A 24,121-nucleotide genomic window follows, 5' to 3' on the forward strand; every position below is an offset into this window, starting at 1 on the left:
ACTGTCACCGAAATGATTAGACTGGTGGCCAACTGCCACCGATAAAACTTCAGATTCCTGGTAGCCAACTGCCATCGATAAAATTGCAAACTGCCTTCGAAACTGGTAGCTATCTGCCACCGAAACGTACTGACTGGTAGCTGACTGCCACCGACAACAAAAGACTTTTCGAATAAGCTAACTGCTTAATTCAATTCGACTACAATTCACTTCTGTTATTGCTTTAGCTGACTGCTATTGGATTTTGGGCCGCATAACCTGTTAGTTTCTGTACAGTAAATTCAAATGCGTCTTCTCAACAGAACGATTTATTGTAGACTGAAAATTTTCTTATGAACAAATTGATTCATCGTTTAGGCTAACTGCGTTTTTCCAAATGAAAATCAAAGGTCTTTTCGATTGTATAACTAACAGACGACGGGTTAGTATTGGCTTATATTGGCGAATGCATGAAAAAACCAAGGTTCCGAAAGAGTGAAGTAGAAGATTTTGTATTAATAAAACTACGGAGTTTTTTTCGGGTTCGCCTCGAATCAACAAACACACGAAAACGAGATTTCTCATTTTTATCTAACTTTAGGCGCATACTATCTACTATCTAAAAAATTGAATTCATTCCGGGGGGAATAGTACCTTGTCTTCGTTTGCCCTGCCAATTTCAATTTTAATTTAGTTGCAAATTAAAATTCAACTAAAATTTCCATTTCAAAATTTGTTATTTTCTGTTGCTTGCTTTATTTACTCAAATGCAAAATAACGACAACGGAAAAACAAACCAACAATCGATAAGACGACAGCAAGTCTATATATAAGTAACCAAAGTTCGCAGAACTCCACAGCAGTATTAATTCTGGAGTCAAAAATTTTATCATCACCGCCGGAACAAAATGAAATTCTATTCTGCGTTTGTCGTAGCGATTATAGCTTTGATTCAGGTAAATTTCTATTTTAACCATCAGTGCTGTGATAAATAATACCTGGACCTTGACTATAGGTAATCAATGTGAACGCTCAAATGTTTCCGATATATGGACAACCTTTAATATATCCTCCATATCCCTATTATGGTGGTGGATTCGGTATGTCCCCATACTATGGCAATTATTATGGTGGAGGTAGATTTTATGGAGGACGTGGAGGCTTTTGTGGATAGAATTTGTTGGTAGACTGTTGATTTATACTAATGAAATTACTGATTGACGTAATAAACGATTGAATTAGCATAGTAATTGTGATCAAAAATGTCGATTTGTTCGTTAAAATTCAATTCAATACATTTGACTTTTCTCATCCCAAACTAGTCAGACTCCCACTGGTGGGTTGGGAGATGATGATTTTCATTATTAAAATTTTTGCTGTTGGATCTGATTCCGAGTTTGAAGTGTAAATGAAATGAGTCTTTGTGCAAGTAAATACTAGGTCCCACCTTTTGGGCGGGTCAGGTCCCTTGACTGACACTTTTCTAAATGTATTTTTGACGTATTCATGAAAACTTGTCACATTTAGTACATAATATATTTACTATATTAATGACTCCACGCAAATGACAGTATAATTTGACAAATTGTTTTCTTGGAAACCCTCGAGGGTAAGGTGGAATTATTTTTGACCACCTTTTGTGCTCTCAATTTTCAATTTTCAAGATTTTCAATCAACCTCAAATCATAAATAAAATATGACTCGTGTAGATTACGACCCTCGCTTCGCTCTGGTCGTAAACTTCCCACTCGTATGAGCTGTCTATTATTCTGTTTGATTGCCTTTTTGTTACATCAGAGTAGATGCGAAGCTTGTTTTGTGAATGTGGAACGAGGACGTTTTCACAAAATGAAAAAGTGCGATAGATGTTCTTCTCTTACAATTTTGCGTAAAAAAAGGAAGTTCCCCGGTACTTAATATACCTTCACATGGTGACATGGTAATAAATGAACTTAATTAGTTTTTGGTTCATCGTTAAAAATAACTCAGTTTACCAATATTTTCGGTAAATTGGTACCACTCTATAATGGTAAAGGGATTAAAAATATTTGTAAAAGGAGAAATTTATTGGTAGACCGAGGAAAAATAATCCCTCGATTTCCCATTCACAAAACCTTCAATCGTGAATAAAATGTCACGACTCGTGTGAATTACGGCCCTCGCTTCGCTCTGGCCGCAAACTTCAAACTCGTAAAATTTTTAGAATATTCTTTTTGATTCATTTAATTCCATGTATTTAAAAAAAATCTTCAAAAATTAGTTGAGATAATTCATGTTATATATTGCCTGCAAAAATTAAACTTTTTTATTAAAATTTCTTACACTTTTTAATCAAAGTGTGGTAATTTGATAACAGGAATTTTGCTGGCGTAAGATGTGGTTGTAAAGGGAGTAAAAAACTACCTACTTGACAAATGACAAAACAACTTGATAGTCAACTATCAAGTTGTTAGTCAACAATCAAATTTGATAGTCAACTACCAAGTTGTTAGCAAGAGATGTTTACACGTTAGAAGATGGGCATCGAATGATGAAATTATTCTTCCTACTAGTCTCATGCACATCGAAAACAACCTTATATGATTTACCCACACTACCAAACAAAATCAAATTTCATCAAAGTAATCTTTTTTAATTGTGGCTATGATCAACAGTATAAAATCCCGTTTTTCTCGGATAGCTTCCAGATCCTTAGTCCTTCATAGCCCATCTTCGAACTTAGCCTCGGGATTTTAATTCCACGTATTTAAAAAAAAGATACATCCAAATTGGTTAAAAATTACTCAAGTTATCGTGCCTTCAACGATTTTTTGTTACCCACATTTAACGTTTTTCATAGCATTTCATACTTTTTCAATCACAGTGAACCTTTTGTTACCCACATTTTTCGGTATTTTCTGGTGTAAGACCCTGACTTTCAGTCAAGGGAATTAAAACTTTATTCAACCGAAAGTTTTCGCTTGAAGAATTAAAATCATTCTGTCGTTGGCTGTGTGTTCTGGCAAATATAGTTTTGTGTAGAGTCATTCAAAAACTTTTCTTTAACGAAAAATCAAAGAAAATATCAGAAGAAGACGACGGAGATTTATTTCAAGAATGCATAAATAGATGCTGGTTTTCGACTGCAGCTAAGAATGACTTTTTTTCTATTCAAATCAATAAAGCCAATGACAAAGTTGGCAAAATTTTATAGAAAGTTGGTTAGTGTTTGCGGAAAACTCAGCTCAAATTTTTTCAAATAATACTTTTCGATATCACGTCCGATTCAAATTGGCCAGTGGAAAATTAGCCCATAGAAATTGTCAAACCCACGATCAAAGCTTCAATGGAGGTCTGTTACAGATAACCAAGGTTCTGAAAGAACAGGTTAAGACACTTACAAAGGCGGGTGACACCGAAATCGATGAAATCAACTTCTCTCGCTAGGTTTAACTAGGTTTATGAAAGTTCATGTGACAATCTCAGCTTAACAAAAAATTCATCAAGTTGACTTTTCACACAATCTGTAATGAGTGAGTGCGTTTAACACATTTTGTGCCCGAATTCATGGTTGTCATCAGCCTGTTCTTTCAGAACCTTGGTAGCAGATTTGATAACTTTACGGTTGTAAGTTAGCCGTTTATAGAAAGACAAACGGTTGTATTTACTAGAAGAACACCATGAACAACATGCAAAACGGCTAAATATTTTGCCGACAGCGATTTTCTGTTGCACTTTACGAATATCATAATTATATTTTTGAGCTACAAGAGGAACATCACCTGCACAATGCTTATGAAAGCCTTTCAAATTTTTATTTTAATTAACTCATGAAGAACAAACTTTACTTTTCAACTGGAATAGACAGCAGAAATGGCAAATTTATTGTAGAGATTCTTTGATAGAATATTATGGCGCTGCTGAAAACATTTTATGTAAATCAACTGCGAACGTTCTGGCTGTTTATTTTTACTATTCCCGAAATGAAAAGCACATTAAAAAGAATAATGTGCCCGTTCCATTGTACAGACAAGACAATAAAGTTATACGTTCCAGCAATTATTTGCTAAAATGTAAACACTTTTCAGTTTTATATTTTAAAATGGAAGCATGTCATCCATAAACAGTTTGTTTGCTTTTCTTTTATCTCTCCATCACAGAACGTCGTAAAAAGTCCGCTTGGAGGACAGCAGCAAAAAAACTTTTTCCCTACACAATTCGAAATCAATAAAGAAATTTCTTACTTAGGGATACACTTTGGCAGCACAATAAAATGTGGAGACACGTCAGATCTGGACAAACATTTCCGGAGAGGCAACTAAATCTAGACGAAATATTACGACAATTATATCTGTACCAAGGAAATTTGTGTGTGTCAAACAGTAGAAAACGCTTGATCAACAGTTTCTAACATTTAAAATGTCTCACTGTCAAACTTTTTCTGAGAACGTCATTGCTGATGCACAATGACATTCGCTAAAAAAATGACAGTGAGACATTTTAAATGTTGAAGACTGTATGCGCACACCTATAATGCTCAAAACAAACGAGGCATTGAAAACGTTTTTTTATTCCTATTTTTCATGACGAAATTTTCGAAACTGTCAAATGAAGTTAGAACTTTTTTTATTCAAAATCGCGACTGCTGCATCTGTCAATGAAAACTAGGACCAAAACACGTTTTCAATGCCTCGTTTGTTTTGAGCATAAGGGTAATGATGTTTGGAAACTAAAGTTCAAAGGTAATATATTTTCGTAAATTTATATTGCATTTCGTCATAAAATTACTGATGTCAAAGATCTATTTTTTTGTGAACTAACTTCACTGCAATGACGTTTCATTGAAATTTATCAGAGTGAAGTTATTTCACCTGAAAATAGAGCGTAAAGAATGAAAAACTTAAAAAAATTGTGGCGCCTCTACAGGCCAACCGACGTTTCATATAACTTGTTACTGTAAAATGACAAAATATCTCTGAGCTCTATAAAAATCTGTTACATTTAACGTTTGGTTACCAAACAACAGTAATCTATATGGTACCTTTTGAAAACTACGGGCACGTGAGTTTTCATTTTTATGAATGGTTGAAGGGTGTTAAGGAATCTCGCGCCGCGTCATTCACAATAATTCACAAAGTGACATCTTCCTTATACAAAATGTGTCAAAATGTTAATTATTGTGAATGACGCGTCGCGAGATTCCTAGCAACCGGTTGAAGGTATAGATGGATGACAGGGAGTGAACGGTTAGGCCGAACCATAACCACAACTTATTTTTTTTTGTTATTTTGACAATTGCATTGTTAAAAGTGTTGAGGTTATGGCTCTATGGATGACGGTTTGACTTTTCAGTTCACCTTGGAAGAAACCTATAGAATAAGGTTTACCCGATTTTCATCTCTTTTTTTGAAAATAGTGACGACCAAACAATCAAAACGTCAAGTAAACGGAAAGCTTAACAGAGGCAAAACGGAAGACTGTGAATTCAAATTAAAGCTTATGCATTTCTATTCGATTTGTCGCTTTAACAATATACAGTAAAGTAATCTGATGTTAACAAACCGTTTGCGAACCGATATAGTTTCTGTCTTTCCGACCACAATCTAAATTGTTCCACAAAATTGAAAGGCAAATAAAGTAAATTGCTACAATGGAAGTAGTCGTGTGTCGATGTGTACTGTTGATAAAATCGAAAAAGAATTAATTGCTCGTATAGTACCACCAAATTATAGTCATTTTGCCGTAACGTAGATGAGCTAATGGTAATAATTTTTAATGAGAAATTTTTTATTCGAAATTCGGACTAAAATTGTCATTGAAAATATTTTAAAATGGAAAAAAGTGGAGACGGAAACCGTAGTAAACATGAGAGTATAGACAGTAGACAGTTTCATTTTTTTGGTCCAACATTTATTTTCTTCTTGCGGATCTTTTTTTTGATAGCTGATTACATCTATGAATTTATTTTGCAGAAATTTTTCCAAAATATCTATGTTGCACACCGCACGAGTGTTCTTTATTTTCCTTGTAAATAAATTTTTCTTTTTTTGCCATATTTTCTTCTGACGTTAATATAAGGAAAAAGCCGTGTTAAACAGCAAGCAAATCACATTTTTTTATTTTTTTTAAATAAATTCAAATTAATTAAGTTGTTTAACAAAATTATATCTTTATTCATTTTTTGACTAGGTCAACGTAACAATCTTAGGTTGATGATAAGAAATATTAAAAAATAATTTAAAAAAATTCCATGAAAATTGATTTTGGTTTAAAATCAATTCACAATTTCCGATATGACGCCAGAACTGATTTTTTGGTGTTTGGAATTCTCTCACGATTGTCTTCCACCACCTGAATTACCTGTTGCATTTTCGTTTCGTTTGAAGTCAGGCCATCATTGAAATCCGTCATGAGCTTCAGGGTACGCTCAGCACAATCATTTACAACATGAAATGAATCGACAATGCGTTTGGCAGTTTGATAAGCATCCAGGTACTGCCATTCTTGGGCGTCATTTTCAAACATGAACTGGATATCGACCTGTAATGATTTTAAGGCTGACATAGAAGAGGCATCTACGAAATCGTCCAAGTCCTTTTTCACGATACCAGTTGAATCAAGTAAACGCCAGTTTCGATTGGCCCACTGTCCATCATCTAAATTTTTCATTTTCGAAAACATTCGTTGTTTTACTGGATATGGTACTTTATCAGAAAACAACGAGAGGACAACCAATTCCGAACCCAAATACCACAAATGTTCCTGAAATTTGTTCATTGCGAGCTTTGCAATTTGTTTGTTCACAGCAGAGTATTGGTCCAATTGTTTTACAAAAACCAAATCGTTGAATGGAGCGTTGCTTGCGACACAGCATTGCATCCAGTGCTGAACATAAACCAGGCATATAAATAAGGATATATTTTTCAGGCTCAAGACTTCGGATTTGGAGAGATTCAGTTGATGTCGAAACAGGAACATTTTCAGCGAATAAATAATTTTGGCCATCCATCGTGCATTGCTGCATGCGTGTGGGACGTGAAACTTATAATTATGTAGCGGCTTGCCTAGCACAATCAAACACAATTCGAGCATTTCCCGATGATCACCTTTCAGTTCGTGTTTTTTGATTTTATCTGCCAGCACCGATTCCACGTAGGTAATAATACCGTCTCTCAGTGAACTGATATACGTGTTGGTCTTAAACGATCTCATATCGAACGGCTGTTAAATTAAAAACAAAAAATTAATTAGAAAGCTGGTACTTCAAATATTTAAAACGTCGCTAAAAGTTGACATAGAAAAGACAACATCTCTGCAACGAACGATTATTTTCAATGTAGTGTTCAGACAGTACACTTACTTTAAATGAAGTTTGATCGATCAATGGCCAACCGGCTTTAAAATTCTCAAACATTTCTGGACTCGGTCCGGTGCTTTCGCCAAACAAACCAATAAAAACTCCACCGATGATTAGTTCGTCGACATGATGTCGACATGCGAAATAAAGAAAGTTCTGACTGGCTAATCGTTGAAAAACAACCACCGATCCGTTGTGAATGCCAGTGTTTGATGCTGTGGTATCGGTACAAATACCGACAATCGACTGCAACAATTTCCATTCGGTCACGTACTCATGCACTGTGTCAGCAATCACAAAACCGGTTCCATCTTCGGTTTTTGCAATCGTGATGATTTTTTCCTTGTCGATTCCACTGACGACAACTGCAAGTCTTTCGACTTTGCTTTTACGCAGTGACAAATTGTCGTTCGTGGTGTCTGGTAATTTTTTACCATCCCAATGCAGAATCAAATTCGCCTTTGTTGAAGACATGTAATCGTCTTTGAAAACTTTGACAATTCGATCTCGGTGTATGTTTCTGCGGCGGTAGCACGTCGAGACTGACAGAGTGCAGTCTTCCACATTTTCTCCAATCGCTCTGGCCATTGCAGCGCAGAGCAATGTGAATTTAGGGGCAGTATAACGAGTGCGATCCAGAACTGAAGATACTTCTGGACTGTCGATGATTTTTTGCATGACACTCGATTGTTTGGTGGTTGATCCACTCAATAATTTCCCTCGTTGGTAATTCGAAAGGGTCGATTCGAAGTCAACGTCGTCGTCATTTCCGAAATCGTTTCGCACCTGCTCTTGTTCGATGGATATATCGTCAATCTCCTCATCGTTAGTGTTTACATCACATTGCTGTGTCTCAGCCAATTCTACCTTCAATTTCTCAAGCTCTGATTGTAGCTTCATTTTCTTATTGTGGTGGTAATTTGGCTTCGGAAAAATATCGAATTGACTGTTCAGAAAGTCAATAAATTTTTTTTCCTTGTTTTTTTGTGAATTCGTTTCTCGGAACATGCTTTTTTTATATGACTCATGGTCTACAACAGCTTTGTTGATCTTCCGAGCAATATCTTTAGGTGACATGATAGGTATTCCTTTTTGAAGATAAAGATTCTGTAAATCTTTAGCCAAGCTGTTGAGGCACGTGTTTCTTTGTTTCAGGAGCGCCGAACGGTAAAAATAATACACCCGCAAAACGTCTCGCACAGTCACCGAGCCGTTGGGAAGATTGGGGGTAACTTCCCCGATCAACCAAATCGATTTTTCGCTACCGGAGTTCATTTTTTGTCGAAAACGTATAAAAATTTTAAACCGCGTTGATAGACACACTTGTTGAAAACTTGTTGATCAAGTTAATGTATATCAACACCAATACATATTTCACTAAGCCTACTGATCCTTTGTTTGAACCATTGCATTGTTGTAAAAAAATATTGCGGAAGCTAGGGCTGTGTTGTATTAATAAGTTTTGAAGTCTCCTCGTAGAGTAGTTGCAAACTCAAAGTGCAATTGATTCAATAATTACACCGCCTTCTTTTATGCGGTTATAGTGCATTAGTAAGTAATTAATTGTTCTCGTATTGATATAATTAAACTTAAATTGTGTCGACGGACAAATAAAAAAATCAAATCAATTTGCATCAAATTAATTGGCTTATTATGTAGATACGGCTCTGCGCAATGTGTCAAGTGTGTTTGTAAGATCTGTTATTTTTGGTAAACATTCAATTCGTATGGAAAACTAAAATTGTTGGTGCGATGCGTGGAAATTACTTTTTGGAAAAAATTGTTCAACAATGATTTTCCAATGATGTTAGGTACGAACAAAGACATCCGCCGGAAAAAAAATAGATTTCCATTTCAAAGTGGCATGGTCTAATAGACAGTCACGACATTCGTTTTTTTTTTAAACCACCAAGCATTTAGTATAAAATAAAACATGAAATTGAGACATAAAACATGCGTCATACTTGACCCAATAAACACTCGGTGAGTATATAAGTGTGGAAACATTAGGTAACAGAGTTAGATGGATGTATATAGTAAATGGGTTTCAGGCAGGATATATTTATGGGAAGAAGAAAATAGCATTTACGTCAATTCGTTACCGCTACACTGTTTATATACACCCCTTCTCTTACACTCCAATAAATTGCTCAAATCGAAGGATTTGGTTGAGAATTTAGAAAAAGAATTTTAAGTCAGACGGATTTCGGATGGAAAATCAAACGAGCTTACACTTGATGCTACACCCTCACCCGTCTTAGTCATAAATCTGTTCTTTTCAGAGTTTTGTAGCAACCGAAAAAAAAAAATTCTCATCTCTAATAAGAAAACATTAAAATGATAAGACCAGTCTTGTGTATCACTCTTCTTGATGAATATGAGTACGTGTTGCAATTAATTCAAAGCCATATTCTCTATATACACCACCGAAAATGGTATGGTTTGTACGTTTATGTAGCAGCAACGACGAAAACGAACAAGAGGCAAAGGAAGAAGAAAAAAAAACTATCGCACCCGCTTCTAATCAGCAACAAACTTTCTCTAGACACGGTCTCGCAAAATGAAACGACACACAGTTTATGTTACAATACGAAGTATACCGCACAACCAAAAATTTATGACAAATTCTCACGAGATGATTATCCCGATGAGCATGACACAAACTTGAGCATGACCTCGACACTTTTTCCCATTTCCATTTTTCGGTTCTTATCTAACAGACGTCAGAAGCTCTAACAATATTCGCTCTGTTTTATGAAGATACACACACAACACACATACCGACACAGATACACATATTACACACACAAACAAACGATGTTCACAATTTTTCTGAATGATGGTTACAAATGTTAAGGTACCTAACATCACTGCACATTCATCAAGATAATAAAATGAAAAAGTGTGAGGAAAGTTTCTTTTTTGCTTCTTCTTCTTCTTCTTCTTTTCGTCTCTAAAAAAGAAATGAAAAAAAAGTTTTCTTTGGACATGAAAATACTTTGATTTGAAATTGTGGGACATTTAATTGGGGGAGCAGTCAAATTTTTACTCAATTAATTACTTTGTCGATGTTCAATGTGACGAAAATTCAATTTTTTTTTTATCTGGACTGTGGACCTATAAAGTAACCGTGTGCAATAGTTGCGGTACAGCAAGACATTAAACAATCGCCACCGCCACCAAAAATAATTTTCTATTTTAAAAAAATCGTATAATGACTGAGACTTACACTTTCCTTGACCAAGTTTATGTTAACCAAGATTATAACGTTTCGAATCGCCGCCGTACACGCACTACCATCAAAAGCTCCACTATATTTCATTGAAAAATCATTTCAAGTTTGAGAGCAAACACAAAAAAAATGAATCCACAACGGATCGTTTTGTTTACACTGTGCGGTGGGGTGTTACTCTCCGATTCTTTTTTACTTCTTCTGTATGTTCCGGGTAAACGATGTGTGTACTCGATGATGACAAACCAGTATTCTAATTATTTTCTTCAACGGAACGAAATAATACCCACAAATCACTGGCTTTTATTATACCCTTCGCAAATATAATTTATCAGCACAAAGCACACATACGGCGCGTCACCGATTTAATTTATTACCAGTAGTCAAAGCTAACACATCATTATATGCCTCGCTCGATTACCGCCATACAGAAAAATAACACATTATCCCGTTCATAAAACAAAAAGCGATACACAGTACGTACCGCGCTTGATGTGGTTGGAAATTATTAAACCGTCAATAAATATCACGAGACGGGCTTTTCGTTTCCTTTCACTTTTTTATTTTATTTTCTCCCGTTTTTCCCTTGCCTTTAGATGGCAAAATCAGTTTTCCGATTTCGGTAATGATCCTTTGAATCTGCCGAATTTTATTTTATTTTATTTATTTGAGAATGCCAGTGTTTAAGCCAAACTTTCCACAATAATCTTCAAAAATCCACTCATCCATTTGCGACCCTTTAGTAAAGGATTTGAAGAAGAGAAAAAAAAAATCAAATTGAAAATATCCCGCACACACAATCGGTATAATGGAAACTGATTTTCGACACCATGTCGGGTGTATTCCAACTCACACTGTGTTCAAGCCATCGACGAACAATTTGCAGAGTCGAGGAAAAAATTTTGCCCGGACAAGAAAACGCTTTTCACTGAGAGGGTGCTCTCCGTGCGATTGTGTGTGAGTAGTGGATGGTTGAAAAAAAAAAAGTTGGAATTCTCTTTGCCGAAAATTGTGATATGATTGAGTGGATGGATTGCTGTAGGTTGTGTGCGGTGTCCAATTTAGCTTTCTTGCCGCCAAGGCAATTTTTAAATTTGCGATACAAATTCAGGGCATCAAATATTTCAGGTGACTCAAAAAAATTTTTTTTTCGTTACGTGTATTTGCCCAAAGTGTTCATATAAGAAGGCGGCACTGACTGCATGCTTCAGAAAAATCACAAATTTATGTTTGTAGTGATTTTCGATCAACCCAACGTACTTCAAGCAAAGGTGCTTCGACTGACAGCTGTCAAATGAAGTACTATTTTGTGTGAAAAAATGACTATATTTAGCGGACCCCTCATGCTTGAAGTGCGTTGATGAGCCTATTAATATTACGAATTCCCAACAACATGAGAGAGTGAACTGGACTTCACAACTTTTACAACTCCACTCCACTCCATATTTTGAAATGCATGAATTTCCGTCTCGTTTCAAAATGACATGCGAGCTAAAAGCTCGACATAATTTTCAGTGAGCCCAAAAACAAAATCGGTTGCGTAATTGTTGATTGAAAAACAATGAAAAATCCATTTTCCATCGAATGTAAAATAGCGCCGAACAAACCGATTCACCTCGGTAAAATTATTCTCTTAATTTTTCCTCACACATATAAAATATTGGGGGCTGTTGAATTATCGTTTTGTCTGCGCATGCTCACAGTGTCGGTTTTTCACATATTATATTCAAGAAGAGTTGGAAAACATAAAGTATATCTCGTGCAAATGTGGAAAATGTGTTCGGGTGTGTAAAAGCTTTATCTCGTCGATGTGTGTATGATAATGTTTGTACACACATAGCGTATGAGAGTGCGTTTTCCCATTTATTATATCACTGTTACTTATCTGAAACGTCAACGTGTACGTCTATACGTATATCATCATCATAATATAAGTGAATACATTGTCGAACCGTAGATGGAGTTAAGTTCTTCATTTAATATTCTCCCACTGTGATATTCGTTTACACACTGTAGATAGGTGTATTATTACATCAAACCTGTGAACTAATAGCTGATGGGGCCAGTAGTTGATGAAGAATGCATTATTGCAGAGTCTGTTTTAGAAGGCGCGCTGTGAAAGTGTTTTATTTCTCGCCGGCAGGGAAATGTCAATGCCACTCATAAGTCCTTCATGTGACTGTAAATTGTGAAATTACGTACGCAATACATACTAGGACACAAGGGTTATTGATGGACTAACCTGACACTGACCTGAAAATGGGTCAAATCCTGAGATTTAACGAAAAGCAAAAGCTTGGTAGTCCAAGGAAGGGCTTTACAAGGATTTCTCACCTCAAGGACCATGTGCCATATATTTCGTTACAGATACGATCTAATTTTCTAAGTGTGTCCCCAATGACGAATTTATATGCACCAGGCTCTCGGTCTAACATGCATATTGCATATCTGCGAGTATTTGCTTATGAATACAACATGTGTGCAGTGGGTATATGATTAAGTCCTAGTGCATTTCGTTGCATATGCTTCTTTATCGTGTTATTGTCATTCGCGTCCATTTATGCATGCACGCTTTCGAAATTGTATGCGATTCAACGCACTTCAAGCTTTCGTACATGGTGTACTTGCATTTTACACACATTATAATGTGATGAACCAAGAGACATATTGACGCCGTCTGTTGGGATTTGAATAATTTAGTTAGGCAAACTTCTATTGAAAGGAAATAAAAGACTTTAGAACTAGGACTGGGCGACTGGGCCACTTTCGAAAGAAAACTTTTAAAATTTGAATTGCTGAATTTAAACTTTGGTGCGGTCGTCCATTGCAATGACAATACACATTTTGTTACATTTGGTTCATATATATAATTTGCATAAAATGCTGAAATTATATTTTCCAGTAACAAAGTATTTCCATTTGTCGTGACTGTGTATATTCCGTTAGTATAATTAAAATAGCACGGTGGTTATGTAAATCGCCAGGTGCATAGTACCTTCATTACTCATTATTATGCTTCAAGGGTTTTCAGAATGGAAATTTTCTAAAATTAAACTGAAGCTTGTACGAACCATTGGTCTTAGTACGTTGCGACAATCTGTGCACAGTTTCAATTAGTCGACAAGGCACATTTGACATGCTTGCGGTCCTACTTGTGATAAAAACTTATTTCTAAGATTTTTACATTTCTAAAGTAGAGGGTGTGGTGGGTGTGGATAGTCACATAATGCAATATTACTGCAGATACAATTTACATCGATGCACCGCGATGTTTTGATTTCATTAAGGTAAACAGTTACTTACATAACGAGTGAAAATGCGATTTTTCCTTGTACAGTTGGATAGATGTTCACTGTTTAGGTGCTCTTAGAGTAACGTCATTTTGTTGGAGAATTAATATTTAATTAAGCCTATTACAAATAAATGGTAATTCTGTTGTGCTGTGCTCTTGATGAAAACAGAATTGTTGGGTATAAATACAGAAATGCCATTTTTGAAATCATTTGAGATTTGTTTGTAAAGTTACGTTGACTATATTTCATCATAGTAGGAAAAGCTCGACCTTTATTAAAAAATTTCGCATGTTCACTGATGGTGGCATGATGGGTTGGCTACTCTGTGCCCTGAGTGGGAAACACACCTACGTTCGTCCCAATGACGTCTTGTTGGTGGGTCAAACCAACGCACTTCAAGCATGAGTGGTACTCTAAATAGAGCACTAAAACGGTACAGTGTATCAAACTGTACACTGTAAAAAAATCTAGAATAATTTTTCAGACAAAATAGTACTCTATTTGGCAGCTATCACTCGAAGCACTTTTGCTTGAAGTGCGTTGGTCAAACCAAAAAAAATGTGTCGGGTTTTCGGGCACTTTGAGCTCAAAAAATAACTACACTGGTCTCGATCCCCATGCCCATCTGTTTTGTAGTATCAAAGTGAGAGAAAAATCTTCCCCAAACATTCGAATCATTTTTTGTTTGAGCGCGGTTTTTTGCAAAACACATTACCACTCCGATCGGACCTGAACTTTCTTGTTTGACCCGAACCTGACATGAAATTTTCCAGGATGGATCAGAAATTTGTGATTTCTGGTGTGAAAATTTCAGGTTCTGGATGTAATCCGGCTCGGATGAACTTGAGTTGCAACAGGTCAACCCGAACCTGATCTCGAATCCGTTACAACTAAAAAATTATTTGGAAAAATTCGTCGACAAATTGCCTAACTCAAGCATAACAGCACACAAAGTCTCTCGTTCGAATAAAAATGAAATGAAATGAAATTTAAATGCGAATGCGGATGTATTCTGACATGCGACAAGCCTACACTACGCCAGCTTTAAGCTATATTTCCATATAAAACAGCCAACGAAATCAATACATCTTTCATCATTCATTCATTCGGTCGTTTTATATTTTATTTGTATTTCCGTTTTATCATGTATGGACGAGGAAAAAAAACGGAATTTTAAATTTAGGTCAAAAATGTGATACATACAACAAGAAACATTAAATCAAAATGAAGAAATAAAATTTTGGCATAGTCAAGAATACAGTTTCACGCCCTGCCTTCATGCATAACTATTTCTTGTGCCTTCACAATTTGAGGATATCAAGTCATATAAGTCAAAGGGAAATGCTTGGAAAGTAGGAAGGAAGGAAGGAAAGAGTTTGTTATCCAATATTATGGCGTATATTATGCGAAATATTGTTTTGTTTTCATCCAAAACACATCAATATTATCCGTATTATATTGGATGGCGCGGCGGCGTGACGTTTGTAAGTTTGGAAATATTTTCATCTTAATAGAAATTGTCACATCCGAAAATTTATGCAAACATCCACAATGGCATATTGAGATATGGAGATATTTCATTCGATGTCATGTGCTCTCAGGCTCAGGATGAGGTCTTTTCGGTTCACATAAAATTATGCGAAAGATTGTACGCTGCGGCAATGAAACCCATATTCTCTGTGCAAACCCTTAAAAACGTCGTCTCCAGATTTAAAACATTTAACCTCATTTAAATAGGTGCACAACAGAGTCAGTTCTCTTCCCTTACCCAGACTATTTTCCCGAATCGTTCTCTAATAAGTTTGGTAGAGGAGCTTCTAATGGTTATTTATGACATCGAGACTAAAATATTTTATTAGGCATACGGCCTCGTGTCATAATTACACATCTTGAGCGTCGATTCTCGTATTTTCGTAATTCCAATTATTCGCAACTTGACAGTTGCGCATATAAAATCCTATAACGACTGTCAAGTTACGAATTCTTAAGGTTACAAACGTATGAGAATTGGGACACTGGGCGTCGATTCTAGCGAATTTAAACAATTCTTAATTTGACAGTTGTCATTTTAAAAGTTACGAATCAGATGCAATCTGTGCATTAAGGTGACAACTTCACTTCTTCAACAAAATTCACGAGATTTGGCGCCCTGAGCTTAATAAAGTACTTCGCACCAAGATTCACACAACAATTTATGCAAATTGGCAAACTTTAGATGTCTCTGTTACATACATCGTTGTATGAATCTCTGAACAACGTACTTTATTGGGCTCTAGAGCACTCGATGTCATAAATAACAATTAAGCATCAGAGACGTCTACAGTTTCCAAATTCTTCAGTAATTTATGCAATAAGTTGTTAAAAGTGGTTGTTTTCGTCAATAGATGTGATGTTATCAAGACCGTGAAGCGAGGATGTTTATGGCATACAAATAAGAATAAAATAAAATTGTCGTTTACGATTCTCTAACAACAAATAAATCTATGCTCTTGGTTACACCACTCTTGTTGCATCATTAGGAGGACCAGACTTGGTTTTGCCAAATTTGTCTACGATGAACTGTCGAATTATCACAATTAAAATGCTTGGATGTAAAGTTCGAGGTAAAGTTCAATTCAATTGATCGCAAAAGTGTGCCAATTTTTAAGAATTTTAAATATTTGAACAGGTTTTTGAATCAGTGTGTGTCGAATGCTACGTAGCAAAGAGTCATTGCCTAAGAGTCACTTTCCATAGACAGTCGTCAACGTAATCCCACTTTATTTTTCGTCAAGTATTTTTCGCAATAAATATTTAATTTGTCTATCACAAAACCAATAAAAAACATCAACAAATCTGCTAATCGAAACACTGTGATGGGAACACAAAACGACGCGATTGATTTAAATTCGATTAAACCATTCACAAACGGCTCAGCATATCATTATCATATCGAATCTATTACTTGATTCGTTCGAAGTACTTTCGACAGACTGAAATGAAATCTTTTACTTCATTTGTTTTAAGATAAGTTTTGCTGTATAAGACGATGGTACCATGTGCACATCGCCTATTTTATTCGTAAGTGGCGATGTCTGTTTCGAAACTTCTGGCTATCGTGTTCATATTAAGGAAGAATGGTAAAAATGTCCAGTCTCTCAGTTTAGCGAATTATTAAAAATCTATAAATTATTCAGATATGAAAATGTCGATGACTTACCGTGCTATATAGACCGTCAACAGGTTAGATATATACCGACGCTTTTTTGGCGCACAGATATTAGGAAGAAGAAGTTAAAAAAAAACCGAACAAATTGAGAGAGAGAAAAAAAAATCAAATTAATTTAGAAGTCATTGTGCTAGATTCAAATAATTCACTTCGTTGTTTGAGTCTACTCTCTGTATCTCTTTAGATTGAGACCTTTCTGTTGGCTCGAAATGGCTTCTTCCAATAAATCAATCTTATCGTAATCAATTGCTGCAATGATGTCGTCTACGTATTTGTATATGAAGCTGTCGTCGATAGTCTCAATGACTGTAAAAAAAATTTTCTTTCTCAATTTCTCAATTTAACCGGGGTCAAACATTAGAATGGGCTGAATGTAGCTAATATGGCACCTGTGACAATACCGAAACTGAAACCACAGAATGATGAATGAAATCGGTTTGTGTATATTTCCATTAAATTTCTTCGGATAGACCACACAATTGCAATATGTTTGATATCAACCGTATGTCGAATGTTCTGCATCGGTAATTTGTCGATGTGGATTTTCCAGTCGCTGTCGTGAACATGGCTTCGCAATTATGTACAGGTACTTTGCCGCTGTCGACTGCAGCCTTCAATTTTGTAACAATGTGGTGCTCCACCTCTGCTAGATAACCGAACACATCATGTGGAGCGTAATGGTGAATGCTGTCCAGCAATTCCCGGCAGTACGCTTTCGACTTATTCGCAACCGAAAGACCGCAAGACAGGATATCTGATGCGAATGCAGCTTTCGGATCCATGTTGATGTCGTGGTAACCAGCTGCGACCACTGCGCTTCCACATGACACGACTTTGATCTGATGTTGGCGTAGCGCTTTCCTGATTTTTGACCAGGTTTCCGACGCATAGAGAGTTACGTTAGCCCGGCTAGTAATGCCGATGGACAGCTGTACATGATTGCCGAATGTGTCGACCCATGGAATAAATACGATTTGATAGATAACGTCTGGTGCGGTGAAATCATCGAGGAGCGTCACTAATCGGAAGCTTTTGTTGGTGTCGTCATCTTTCATAATGACGTATGTGTCTGTCAGCTCAAAGTGACCATTAGCGCAGTGGCGATAATATGAATGGTTCTCTTGTGGAAAATATTTACGGCACGTTGGGCACTCTCGTAATGTTTGACGGTCGGGATAATGTTTACTGAAAACGTGACGCTTTGTATTACATTTGTTAGCAAGCGTATTTCCACAAATGAAACAAATCCAACCGTCGTGACGTTGTTCCGCGTATCGTTCCCAATGGAACTGTTCCTCTGCAACGTTTGTCGTCACTGTTGCTGCATCGACGTTATCTACGCCAGCCTGATCGTTGAACACTTCTTCTTCTGTGTCGTAATCCGGTCCATCCCAATTGAATCTGGGAACTGAATCGTTCGATTCAATGTCCATTGTACCGTCCATATTCATATTTTGAAATTGTGTTGCGAGTGGTGTTGTAGATGGCTGGGGCGACGTATTAGCGACTGTAATGGTTGACACTTCAAACTCATCCGTCGCAGCATTTTCGTTGGGTTGTATCGCTGCTGTAGACTCCGCATTTTCAGTACCGTTGATGATGTGGTGGTCCGGTTCCATAACTTCGGTGAATCCGTCGAAGGTGGGGACAAAGTGCACACATTCGGACCCGCTTGCCAATAGCTGCCAATGGGTGATGCTACCGGTGTTGGTGTTGAAATCCCATACGACGTTATGCTATAGTTAAGATGTGATTGGGGGGCGACTTCAATGCTAAACACTGCTACTGGCATAACTCTGATAATAATAGTAACGGTAATGTCTTGTACAGATTTCTTGTTGATGACAATGTCGCTGAACTGGTTCATCCGAATGCATACACCTGCTATAGGAGTAAATCAAATCCTAGCACAATAGATTTGGCTTTGGCTAAAGGTGTTAGAGCGACTAGTAGTAATATTACTGAGCTCAACCCTGACCATTGCCCCGTTCAATACATTTTGAACATTGATGATGACTTATCATACGAGGCCCCCGTTAAACAATTTATGTACAATAAAGCAGATTGGGCTAGATTCATGGAAGTAGTTGACGATGGACTAAAATTGGGTACATTGATTGATTCCAATGACATTGATTGTTGCGTTGAGCATTTGACTGAAGTGATTGGAATTGCAATGGATGAGTCTGTACCTAAGAAGTGTTTTACTGGAAAGAACCATTTCTCACGACATTTGAGGGACTGCATTGCAGAGAAGAAAAGATTGAGGAGGGCATATTTTCGGCGAAAACTTAATGATGCCGGGTTGAAATTTGAAATTGATCGTTTGAACAAGTACATAAGGGCTAGTATTGATGCGAGGGACTCCCATATGCTTATGAATAAGCTGAAGCAAATCAGACCAGACAGTAAAATGTTCAAAAATATCAATAAACTTTTGGGTGATAATAGAAAGACGGTGCCCGAACTGAAGGCAAGTGATGGCTCTCTAATTAGTAATCCATTCGATAAAGCTAACGCCATTGCTAAAGTATATGGCGACGTTCACCGACAGAATAGAGAAATGGGTGATCCTGATTTTGATGTAGTCGTGTTGTCTGAGGTGAGTTCGTTCTCTCAGTTGGTCGCGCAAAATTTATTTGAACCTCGATTGACAGACGCTGATGAAATCAGCCGTATTCTTAAAGGTATTAAAAACAAAAAGTCTAGTGGACCTGATGCTATTCCGAACGTTGTCCTGAAGAAACTTCCTGTTTCAGCACATGTACTTCTGGCTAAGTTGTTTAATTGTATTCTGAGTTTGGGATACTACCCCAGTTCATGGAAGACAGCCCACGTTGTACCGATTCCGAAGCCGGGTAAACCGGCAAATGAGGCAAAGAATTTTAGACCCATCAGTCTCTTAAATGGCCTGAGTAAAATCCTAGAAAAAGTTCTCTATGTTAGAATGCTAGAATACTGTGATGAAAATGATCTATTACCCAACAGCCAATTCGGCTTTAGGAGCAAGCACTCCACCGTACTTAATTTGATTGAATAAACTAAATATACAAAAAAAAAATTACTTGCTGAATATAACGCTGTTCAAAATGAAGAAAGACACAAAAAGTGGTGAATGAGCCATTCTCGTAGTTATTTGAGCAAGTGTGAAATTCTATTAGGCGTTACGTTTTTTTTTGTTCTGAAGAAACCCACATTTAAAATTCATGTTCTTTTTGTGGTATAAATGTTAGTCGACGACAAACTATTTCCTTTCTAAGTTTAGAGTTATACATATACGGTCGTTACACGAATTATATTTGCCTCCAAACTTGTAGCACTATTCCAGCAGCAGAACACATATTGCTCTTTCATTGATAAATTGTTCTATGACTGACAGAACAATAGGTATCCGACAACTGGTGCATATCCGAAGACTGCTGCCGCCACCCTATGCCATTATATTAATTCCACAAGCAAAAGCTATTTTTTTTGTGGGTCAGACTTTTTAAAACTTGAGTCCGGAAGGACGTCTGTTCTGTTTACAAATCTGTTGACCCTGTTTTCTCGAAGAGCCTTTGTTATATTCACTTCCATTGTTACTATAAAAACATCCAACATTCGAACAGTTCATTCAGTTTGCTGTATCGCAACGGAAAAGTAAAGACCGTCCAATTGTCGATGCAATGTTGAGTAGTAAGATCCTCTTCAGTATCTTAGTTTTAGCTGCGGCTGAGGCTTCCACAGCTGTATGTACTCCTCGTAATACTGTTATCCAAACTCATTACGAGGAAACCTTTTCCTATTCCCGAAATCCACACTGCAGACCCAGTAGATTGGATAGAGGGATTCAGTGTTGTGATGTTGGGCCAACGATTACAGTTCAGGGAGGATTGGTAAGACTGATTTCGGATTTCCTGTGCTCGAATTTCTCTCTAATGCGTTACTTTTTGTATGGAAGTATTCGAATTATGAGCTCCATTTTGTGCCACTGGCGTCAGTATATTACGTCGCGCGACTTGCCGATGCTATGGGATACCAAAATCGTTGTCCTACAAACACCACCTTCCTGAGAGAGTTGGACATTCAAACAGCTTGGAGTGGTACTCGTGGCGCAATTGCGGCAGGTAAAAATATGAGGAACAGAAAGAACAGAAGGAAATTTGAACAAGACCGATAAAGACTATCAACTTCCATACGGAACCGAATTTGTTGTGTACAAAATCGGTTTCTATGTCAAGGGATGTCTACCAAAAGGCGCTCTTGTGAAATGTAGGAGATAAGCACCCAAGTGAAGAAAAAGCGTAAAAAAACTCTATTGAAAGGCGACAATATAGCAAGTTCAATAAAATCATTTGTAATTTTCTAAGTCGTATGGCCAGTCCAGGCCTGAAGGTTAGCGGCACCAAAAGTACTAATAGTCGGACACCTATTGTTCTTTCATTTATAAAGAAATATCAATGAAAGAGCAATAAGTGGCCGACTAATGGTACATGTGCTAAGACTGGTGGACCCATCATATATTAATTGAGACAATGGCGATGACTGAGTTGAATAGACAAAAACAAATACTTTGCTAGTGGCAAAGACCAATTTACATTTTTAACGAAATTGAGCCAAAATTCGTTCTGCATTTTTAAAAGATTCCACGCTTTTACAGATGGAACATGTGGGTATAACAACCTCATACGTAGACAATGCATATTTCCAAGCGTCAAATATCCTTTTCTCTGCAAAGGAATCGAAGGTACTCCAGGAACATACGGAAGGCGGCTAGAAAGTATGCCGAACTCTAATGCTCACCAAACATTTCCTCAAAATTTCTTTTTTTTTCCTTACAGCACTATCCTACATCAGTATACTGCAGGGTGCAAACTTAAGGTGGACGCTCTTCGTGCACTGTTGGAGAGCAAAGAGTCCAGAAAATCCAATGTCTCAGGAAATTGCTACGTCATTCAATGTGTTTAATTTGGATCCGGAATTTTCGGCCGAGGACCGAGCACTCGTCATTGGAGAATTGAAGAAACGAGGATTCAATACTCATCCGTCGAATCTAATTGAATTCGACTACTTGACCACGAATTGCAGTTAATTTTCCTAGGAATTGTTTTCAGTGGTAGTTCGACACCTTCATTTTGTAATGTGTAACTTTCACTCACAATCGTGAAAATAAATGGATAAATATATATTTTAATGTTTATGGAACGCGATTCCTATTCCCTTTGTGTCCAAATTCCTTATTGCATGAGGAACACACATGTGTAGTGTTATGTAAACATCCGAACCTGGAACGTTTATGTCGTTCCAATTCATACTTTCCGCTAAATTTTTTGGCACATACGGTGCATGCGTACTTCTTTTCCAGTGCAGTTGTCAGACTTAACGTTTAATAGATTATCACAGACTGAATCACTGAAACAAAAAAAAATCCATCAGATAAATTAATGGTTTTGCCGTTTCCTTATAGAAAGATAGACAAATTGAAATCCGCAAAAAATGGTTTTGCCGTTTCCTTATAGAAAGATAGACAAATTGAAATCCGCAAAAAATGGTTTTGCCGTTTCCTTATAGAAAGATAGACAAATTGAAATCCGCAAAAAATGGTTTTGCCGTTTCCTTATAGAAAGATAGACAAATTGAAACCGAACAAGTGGAATGACTTTCAAAAGATGAGTACACAGTTCCTGAAAAATGGTTGAAAAATGACGGTCCACTAGCTGAAAAATGTTTAAAAAATGTGTGGTTCATAACAGTCCAAAGTTACCAATTTTCGTTTTAAACGGTATACAACCACTGTGTAATTTTATTTCACCAAAGTTACCAATAGCGCAGTAGATGTGTACCATTATAGTTATTTATCTACCAAGGTAGGTATGAAGGTATTTTTTCGCATTAGATGTCGATTGTCGACCCGAGGCGAAGCCGAGGTCGACAGGACGTCGTGTGCGAAAAAATACCGGCATACCTACCGTGGTAGATACAACGTTTTTCGCAATTTCGGGCCATAATCACCTTTCCAATGCAAAACATGTCCTACATTTTGTTCCAAAATTCTTGTGTATACAGAAATTCATTTGACGTAATTGTGTGACTCTATAGCCGAATGGCTATAGTCGCTGCTTTGTGTTCAAAAACCTTTTGGTGTCGGGGGTTCGATTTATGGTCAATGCAAGATTTTTATTTATAACAATTTAGCCTTCGCTGAAGGTTATAGGTTCTTTAGCTTGCGAAAAAAAGTTGATATCGCACTGTGTTCAGGAATACAGTGAAATAAATACCTTCAAAACGACATTAAATGGATGCATGGAAAGGTGATGATTATGGACCGGAATTGCAAAAAAAAATATAAATTGGAAACTGTCGACTGTAATTCCACACATTTTTCAAACAATTTTCAGCCAGTGGACCGTATGCTATTATTCAGTCATTTTTCAAGCATTTTTCAGGAACTGTGTACTCGCCTAAAATGGCTAATACACAGTTGGTGAAAAATGCATGAAAAATGATGTTCGTACAAGTTGCAAAATGTGTGAAAAAAGTGTTTAATCGCAGTCCAAAGTTAACAATTTCCATTTTATTAGGATCCAAACTCAGCGCTATTGGTAATTATTTTCGACAAAGGTACCAATAGCGCATAGTTTGTATTCCAATAAAATGTGAATCGTTAACTTTGGACTGCGATTAAACACATTTTTCACGCATTTTGCAACTTTTTCATGTATTTTGCATGCATTTTTCACGAACTGTGTACCCATATTATCTTTTAACAAATTGATGTTCAATACTTTGAAAGCAGAAACATTAAGAGCGCTCACCCCTTGGCAAATTTCTAGCCTACATCAAAATTGTACGACCGCAATAACGACCATGCATTCATGTTAGCTTTTGGCAGAAAATAGATTGACTGCTCTGAGAAAACTGAGCAGTTTATGAAAATTTTGTTAAACTGCTCACTTTCCTCTAGAACTTTTTCGTTAAAATTTTTGCTTTTCCTTTTGCGGGTCGAAGCTGTCACCCCAGCGATATCACTTTTTTTGTAAGTGGATAAAACGACTTGCGTCTCACCTCCACTGTAAGTGGTTATGGGTGATAAG

The 24,121-nt window shown here is 36.8% G+C and overlaps 2 protein-coding genes and 1 long non-coding RNA gene across 3 annotated transcripts in view; 2 read left to right on the forward strand and 1 right to left on the reverse strand.

The window, feature by feature from the left end:
• Positions 1-11,427, reverse strand: part of LOC119084358 (Kv channel-interacting protein 1) — a 67,545-nt gene extending 56,118 nt beyond the window's left edge. The window contains exon 1 of the mRNA XM_037194304.1: positions 10,545-11,427. The gene's annotated coding sequence lies outside the window, so the exon portion shown is untranslated. The remainder of the gene's footprint in view (positions 1-10,544) is intronic.
• LOC119084362 lies at positions 776-1,242 on the forward strand. The gene is made up of 2 exons (XR_005089051.1): positions 776-935; positions 995-1,242. It is a non-coding gene; the product is annotated as an uncharacterized LOC119084362 (long non-coding RNA).
• A 7,992-nt stretch (positions 11,428-19,419) lies between the features above and the next one.
• Positions 19,420-22,201, forward strand: LOC119084461. Its single transcript, XM_037194444.1, has 5 exons — positions 19,420-19,650; positions 20,657-20,923; positions 20,989-21,154; positions 21,688-21,807; positions 21,869-22,201. The coding sequence occupies exons 1-5, from the start codon at positions 19,420-19,422 to the stop codon at positions 22,117-22,119; spliced, it is 1,035 nt and encodes a 344-aa protein (XP_037050339.1). The 3' UTR covers positions 22,120-22,201.
• Positions 22,202-24,121: the final 1,920 nt, after the last annotated feature.

This window comes from Bradysia coprophila, unplaced genomic scaffold (genome assembly GCF_014529535.1).
Source record: "Bradysia coprophila strain Holo2 unplaced genomic scaffold, BU_Bcop_v1 contig_732, whole genome shotgun sequence".
NCBI lineage: Eukaryota > Metazoa > Arthropoda > Insecta > Diptera > Sciaridae > Bradysia > Bradysia coprophila.

Excerpts from the sequence above, each read along its gene's own strand:
- LOC119084461 (XM_037194444.1), top strand. The coding sequence starts at position 19,420 with ATGCTTATGAATAAGCTGAAGCAAATCAGACCAGACAGTAAAATGTTC. Across the intron at positions 19,651-20,656 it reads ATGTAGTCGTGTTGTCTGAG|TTCATTCAGTTTGCTGTATC; the intron begins GTGAGTTCGTTC and ends ACATTCGAACAG. Across the intron at positions 21,155-21,687 it reads TCGTGGCGCAATTGCGGCAG|ATGGAACATGTGGGTATAAC; the intron begins GTAAAAATATGA and ends ACGCTTTTACAG.